The sequence below is a fragment of the Salarias fasciatus genome, chromosome 6 (genome assembly GCF_902148845.1).
Source record: "Salarias fasciatus chromosome 6, fSalaFa1.1, whole genome shotgun sequence".
In the NCBI taxonomy this organism is placed as follows: Eukaryota; Metazoa; Chordata; class Actinopteri; order Blenniiformes; family Blenniidae; genus Salarias; species Salarias fasciatus.
This window is the reverse complement of record NC_043750.1, coordinates 3,439,636-3,446,709: the sequence shown is the minus strand read 5'-3', so window position 1 is coordinate 3,446,709 and position 7,074 is coordinate 3,439,636. Positions and strand designations below refer to the sequence as shown.

Here is a 7,074-nt window from a genome sequence, read left to right as displayed (position 1 = left end):
AATGTCAGGAAAAAACACTATTATCCTCTAGTTCTTTTCTTTGACCCAATTGGCAGACCTCAATGGATTAATCGCGATTAAAACTGACAGCACTAGTTTGTTTGAAAGAAATTCTGTGACTACAGTTTTCCTTCTGACTTTGCATCTATCCTAAATTTCATTCAAAATGTTTTAAAAACTCTTAAATTCATTAAAATCGACAGAAACCCTGTTTTTGGCACATGCCTATTTTGGAGTTATTCCCCCCCCCCCCCCCCCCCCCCCCCCCAGCTGCCACTGCTGGAAACAGAGAAGGCGAGTGCAGCGCCCTCTGGAGGAGACAGCAGGAGCAACGTTCTGCTGCAGAACCGAGGCCCTTCGGGCCGTTCCAGCAGAATGATCGATACTCAACCACAGAAACATGGAGACGCTTTGTCCTGAAGGCGGCGGCGTCTTTAATGGCATCATGCGTCCTGCAACACAGCAAAACAAAGACGGGCTCGGAGTGTTGACCCGCCTCACCTTCCTCTAAACTGGAACTCTTATGGTTCCACTTTACAGGCCGCAGTGAGAACCGGTTCTGACAGAACCGCTCTCCTGGTCCACAGCAAGGCCAGTCCCGCCTGCCGGAAGTCCTGGTGGCAGCAGTAGATCAGAGGGTTCAGACCGCAGTCCAGGTAGGACATGACGGACGACAGCGTCCTCAGCCAGTCCGGCGCTGGGGACAGGTCCGGCCGGCCCAGCAGGATCAGCTGGTGGACAAACACACGACCTGAGCTCTGTGGACGGACGTCTTCGTGTCGTGATGCTGGGATACCTCGGACACGAAGAACGGCGTGTAGCACGCTACGTAGACGGACGCCAGGAGAGGAGACACTTCGGAGAGGTCCGTCTCTTCCAGCCTGGACGCAGCAGAGGACACACGTGGACCAATGAGAATCCCCGAAGACACGCTGGACTCACCGTCCCCGGCTGGCAGGACGCAGAACCAGCTCAGGACGGGAAAGAAGACGTGTCCAGCGGCTGAGCCGGACTCGACCAGCTGGACCGATGGATGCAATACCCAGAACGCTGGACGAGGTGATCTGATGACAGGGTGAATGTTACTGATGACAGGGTGAATGTTACTGATGACAGGGTGAATGTTACTGATGAGAGATACCAGCGTTGGAAAAGAGCAAAGCACACTAATCTCGATGCATCCATCCATCCATCCATCATTCATCCATCATCCATTCATCACCCATCCATTCATCCATCATCTATTCATCACTCATCCATACATCCATCCATCCATCATCCATTCATCACCCATCCATTCATCCATCATCTATCCATCACTCATTCATACATCCATCCATCCATCATCCATTCATCCATCATCTATCCATCACTCATCCATCCATCCATTCATCCATCCATCATTCATGCATAGTCAGAACATTCAAACTCCTCACAGAAGCCGCAGCGTTCGGTTGGGTGTCTCTCAGGTGTGTTTCTCAGGTGTGTTTGGTTTACCTGTCGTCGTGGCAACCGGTGACTGACAGCAGGGAGCAGCCCAGCATGAGGAGGAATGGGAGGAAGATGCAGACGCCGAAAGCACAGAGGATGTAGACCAGCATGTCTGAGTAGCTGCTCTCCCAGAAGACGGCGCACAGCATCTCCGCAGGGTCGTACCTGGAAGGAGAGCGGCTGAAAGAGGCGGGAGAGTGGCTGAAAGAGGCGGGAGAGCGGCTGAAAGAGGCGGGAGAGCGGCTGAAAGAGGTGGGAGAGCGGCTGAGAGTGGCTGAAAGAGGCGGGAGAGCGGCTGAAAGAGGCGGGAGAGCGGCTGAAACAGGCGGGAGAGCGGCTGAAAGAGGTGGGAGAGCAGCTGAAAGAGGCAGGAGAGCAGCTGAAAGAGGCGGGAGAGCAGCTGAAAGAGGCGGGAGAGCAGCTGAAAGAGCAGCTGAAAGAGGTGGGAGAGCAGCTGAAAGAGGCAGGAGAGCAGCTGAAAGAGGCGGGAGAGCAGCTGAAAGAGGCGGGAGAGCAGCTGAAAGAGGTGGGAGAGCAGCTGAAAGAGGCGGGAGAGCAGCTGAAAGAGGTGGGAGAGCAGCTGAAAGAGGCAGGAGAGCAGCTGAAAGAGGTGGGAGAGCAGCTGAAAGAGGCGGGAGAGCAGCTGAAAGAGGCAGAAGAGCAGCTGAAAGAGGTGGGAGAGCAGCTGAAAGAGGCGGGAGAGCAGCTGAAAGAGGCAGGAGAGTGGCTGAAAGAGGCGGGAGAGCAGCTGAAAGAGGTGGGAGAGCGGCTGAAAGAGGCGGGAGAGCAGCTGAAAGAGGTGGGAGAGCGGCTGAAAGAGGCGGAGAGCGGCTGAAAGAGGTGGGAGAGCGGCTGAGAGTGGCTGAAAGAGGCGGGAGAGCGGCTGAAAGAGGTGGGAGAGCGGCTGAGAGCGGCTGAAAGAGGCGGAGAGCAGTTGAAAGAGGCGGGAGAGCAGCTGAAAGAGGCAGGAGAGCGGCTGAAAGAGGCGGGAGAGCAGCTGAAAGAGGCGGGAGAGCGGCTGAAAGAGGCGGGAGAGCAGCTGAAAGAGGTGGGAGAGCAGCGGAAAGAGGTGGGAGAGCAGCTGAAAGAGGCGGGAGAGCGGCTGAAAGAGGTGGGAGAGCGGCTAAAAGAGGCGGGAGAGCGGCTGAAAGAGGCGGGAGAGCGGCTGAAAGAGGTGGGAGAGCGGCTGAAAGAGGCGGGGGAGCAGCTGAAAGAGGCGGGAGAGCGGCTGAAAGAGGCGGGAGAGCGGCTGAAAGAGGTGGGAGAGCGGCTGAGAGCGGCTGAAAGAGGCGGGAGAGCAGCTGAAAGAGGCAGGAGAGCGGCTGAAAGAGGTGGGAGAGCGGCTGAAAGAGGTGGGAGAGCGGCTGAGAGTGGCTGAAAGAGGCGGGAGAGCAGCTGAAAGAGGCGGGAGAGCGGCTGAAAGAGGCGGGAGAGCGGCTGAAAGAGGTGGGAGAGCAGCTGAGAGCGGCTGAAAGAGGCGGAGAGCAGCTGAAAGAGGCGGGAGAGCAGCTGAAAGAGGCAGGAGAGCGGCTGAAAGAGGCGGGAGAGCAGCTGAAAGAGGCGGGAAGAGCGGCTGAAAGAGGCGGGAGAGCAGCTGAAAGAGGTGGGAGAGCAGCGGAAAGAGGTGGGAGAGCAGCTGAAAGAGGCGGGAGAGCGGCTGAAAGAGGTGGGAGAGCGGCTAAAAGAGGCGGGAGAGCGGCTGAAAGAGGCGGGAGAGCGGCTGAAAGAGGCGGGAGAGCGGCTGAAAGAGGCGGGGGAGCGGCTGAAAGAGGCGGGAGAGCGGCTGAAAGAGGTGGGAGAGCGGCTGAGAGTGGCTGAAAGAGGCGGGAGAGCAGCTGAAAGAGGCGGGAGAGCGGCTGAAAGAGGCGGGAGAGCGGCTGACAGAGGCGGGAGAGCGGCTGAAAGAGGTGGGAGAGCGGCTGAGAGTGGCTGAAAGAGGCGGGAGAGCGGCTGAAAGAGGCGGGAGATCAGCTGAAAGAGGTGGGAGAGCGGCTGAAAGAGGTGGGAGTGCGGCTGAGAGTGGCTGAAAGAGGCGGGAGAGCGGCTGAAAGAGGTGGGAGAGTGGCTGAGAGTGGCTGAAATAGGCGGGAGAGCGGCTGAAAGAGGCGGGAGAGCAGCTGAAAGAGGCGGGAGAGCGGCTGAAAGAGGCGGGAGAGCGGCTGAAAGAGGTGGGAGAGCGGCTGAGAGTGGCTAAAAGAGGCGGTAGAGCGGCTGAAAGAGGCGGGAGAGCAGCTGAGAGTGGCTGAAAGAGGCGGGAGAGCGGCTGACAGAGGTGGGAGAGCGGCTGAGAGCGGCTGAAAGAGGTGGGAGAGCGGCTGAGAGTGGCTGAAAGAGGCGGGAGAGCGGCTGAAAGAGGCGGGAGAGTGGCTGAGAGTGAATGAAAGAGGCGGGAGAGTGGCTGAAAGAGGTGGGAGAGCAGCTGAAAGAGGTGGGAGAGCGGCTGAAAGAGGCGGGAGAGCGGCTGAAAGAGGTTGGAGAGCGGCTGAAAGAGGCGGGAGAGTGGCTGAAAGAGGTGGGAGAGCGGCTGAAAGAGGCGGGAGAGCGGCTGAAAGAGGCGGGAGAGCAGCTGAAAGAGGCGGGAGAGCGGCTGAAAGAGGCGGGGGAGCGGCTGAAAGAGGTGGGAGAGCGGCTGAGAGTGGCTGAAAGAGGCGGGAGAGCGGCTGAAAGAGGTGGGAGAGCGGCTGAAAGAGGCGGGAGAGTGGCTGAAAGAGGTGGGAGAGCGGCTGAAAGAGGCGGGAGAGCGGCTGAGAGCGACTGAAAGAGGTGGGACAGCGGCTGAAAGAGGCGGGAGAGCGGCTGAAAGAGGTGGGAGAGCGGCTGAGAGTGGCTGAAAGAGGCGGGAGAGCGGCTGAAAGAGGCGGGAGAGCAGCTGAAAGAGGCAGGAGAGTGGCTGAAAGAGGTGGGAGAGCGTCTGAAAGAGGTGGGAGAGTGGCTGAGAGTGACTGAAAGAGGCGGGAGAGCGGCTGAAAGAGTTGGGAGAGTGGCTGAGAGTGACTGAAAGAGGCGGGAGAGCGGCTGAAAGAGGTGGGAGAGCAGCTGAAAGAGGCGGGAGAGCGGCTGAAAGAGGCGGGAGAGCGGCTGAAAGAGGTGGGAGAGCGGCTGAAAGAGGCGGGAGAGCGGCTGAAAGAGGCGGGAGAGCAGCTGAAAGAGGCGGGAGAGCGGCTGAAAGAGGCGGGAGAGCCGCTGAAAGAGGCGGGAGAGCGGCTGAAAGAGGCGGGAGAGCGGCTGAAAGACGTGGGAGAGCGGCTGAGAGTGGCTGAAAGAGGCGGGAGAGCGGCTGAAAGAGGTGGGAGGGTGGCTGAGAGTGGCTGAAAGAGGCGGGAGAGCGGCTGAAAGAGGCGGGAGAGCAGCTGAAAGAGGCGGGAGAGCGGCTGAAAGAGGCGGGAGAGCGGCTGAAAGAGGTGGGAGAGCGGCTGAGAGCGGCTGAAAGAGGTGGGAGAGCAGCTGAAAGAGGCGGGAGAGCGGCTGAGAGTGGCTGAAAGAGGCGGGAGAGCGGCTGAAAGAGGCGGGAGAGCGGCTGAAAGAGGTGGGAGAGCAGCTGAAAGAGGCAGGAGAGCGGCTGAAAGAGGCGGGAGAGCGGCTGAGAGGGGTGGCTTGAAAGAGAGGCGGGCAGAGCGGCGTGAAAGAGGGCGGGGGAGGAGCGGCTGAAGAGAGGTGGGAGAGCAGCGAAAGAGGCAGGAGAGCGGCTGGAAAAGAGGCGGGTGAGGGCTGGAGGAGGTGGGCTGAAGAGGCGGGAGAGAGCGCGGCCTGGAACAGAGGTGGGAGAGTGGCTGAGAGAGCGGGCTGAAGAGGTGGGACAGACGGCTGAAGAGGTGGATGAGAGCGCTGAAAGAGGCGGTGAGAGGCATCTGAAAGGGCGGGAGAGCAGCTGAAAGATAGGGCGGGAGAGCGGCTGGAAAAGAGGCAGGGAGAGCGGCGTTGAAAGAGCCGGGAGAGCAGATGAAAGAGCGGGACAGCTGCTGGAAGAGTGGGAGAGCAGCTGAAAGAGGCGGCGCAGAGCGGCTGTGATGAAAGCGGGCGGGAGAGCGGCTGAAGAGGTGGGGAGAGCGGCTTAATGAAAGAGGCGGGCGGAGAGCGGCTCTGAAAGAGGCGGGAGAGCGCTGAAAAAGGCGGAGAGCGGCTGAAAGAGGTGGGAGAGCAGCTGAAAGAGGCGGGAGAAGCGGCTGAGAGTGGCTGAAAGAGGCGGGAGAGCGCTGAAAGGAGGTGGGAGAGCAGCTGAAAGAGGCGGGAGAGCGGCTGAAAGAGGCGGGAGAGCAGCTGAAAGAGGCGGGAGAGCGGCTGAGAGCGGCTGAAGAAGGTGGTAGTAGCGGCTGAAAGAGGTGGAGAGCAGCTGAAAAGAGGTGGGAGAGAGTGGCTGAAAGAGGCGGGAGAGCAGCTGAAAGAGGCGGGAGAGCGGCTGAAAGAGGCGGGAGAGCGGCTGAAAGAGGCGGGAGAAAAGCTGAAAGAGGCGGGAGAGCGGCTGAAAGAGGCGGGAGAGCGGCGGAAAGAGGCAGGAGAGCGGTTGAAAGAGGTGGGAGAGCAGCTGAAAGAGGTGGGAGAGCGGCTGTGAGTGGCTGAAAGAGGTCGGAGAGCGACTGAGAGCGGCTGAAAGAGGCAGAGAGCAGCTGAAAGAGGCAGAAGAGCGGCTGAAAGAGGCGGGAGAGCAGCTGAAAGAATTGGGAGAGCGGCTGAAAGAGGCGGGAGAGCGGCTGAAAGAGGCGGGAGAGCAGCTGAAAGAGGCGGGAGAGCGGCTGAAAGAGGCGGGAGAGCGGCTGAAAGAGGCGGGAGAGCAGCTGAAAGAGGCAGGAGAGTGGCTGAAAGAGGTGGGAGAGCGGCTGAGAGTGGCTGAAAGAGGCGGGAGAGCGGCTGAAAGAGGTGGGAGAGTGGCTGAGAGTGACTGAAAGAGGCGGGAGAGCGGCTGAAAGAGGCAGGAGAGCAGCTGAAAGAGGCGGGAGAGCGGCTGAAAGAGGCGGGAGAGCGGCTGAAAGAGGTGGGAGAGCGGCTGAGAGTGGCTGAAAGAGGCGGGAGAGCGGCTGAAAGAGGTGGGAGAGCGGCTGAGAGCGGCTGAAAGAGGTAGGAGAGCGGCTGAAAGAGGCGGGAGAGCGGCTGAGAGTGGCTGAAAGAGGCGGGAGAGCGGCTGAAAGAGGCGGGAGAGCGGCTGAAAGAGGTGGGAGAGCAGCTGAAAGAGGCAGGAGAGCGGCTGAGAGTGGCTGAAAGAGGCGGGAGAGCGGCTGAAAGAGGTGGGAGAGTGGCTGAGAGCGGCTGAAAGAGGTGGGAGAGCGGCTGAAAGAGGTGGGAGAGCGGCTGAAAGAGGCGGGAGAGCAGCTGAAAGAGGCGGGAGAGCAGCTGAAAGTGGCGGGACAGCGGCTGAAAGAGGTGGGAGAGCAGCTGAAAGAGGCGGGAGAGTGGCTAAAAGAGGCGGGAGAGCGGCTGAAAGAGGTGGGAGAGCGGCTGAAAGAGGTGGGAGAGCGGCTGAGAGTGGCTGAAAGAGGCGGGAGAGGCGGCTGAAAGAGGCGGGAGAGCGGCTGAAAGAGGCGGGAGAGCGGCTGAAAGAGGTGGGAGAGCAGCTGAAAGAGGCGGGAGAGCGGCTGAGAGTGGCTGAAA

At 60.1% G+C, this 7,074-nt stretch overlaps 1 protein-coding gene across 1 annotated transcript in view; it reads right to left on the bottom strand.

Annotated features, from left to right (window-relative positions):
• Positions 1-521: 521 nt before the first annotated feature.
• LOC115391129 (beta-1 adrenergic receptor-like) overlaps positions 522-7,074 on the bottom strand; it is a 7,994-nt gene continuing 1,441 nt past the window's right edge. Inside the window, exons 6-8 of the mRNA XM_030095238.1 lie at positions 1,498-1,656; positions 797-881; positions 522-731 (exon numbers count right to left, since the gene is read on the bottom strand). Of these exons, the coding sequence (XP_029951098.1) occupies positions 522-731; positions 797-881; positions 1,498-1,656 (454 nt within the window). The remainder of the gene's footprint in view (positions 732-796; positions 882-1,497; positions 1,657-7,074) is intronic.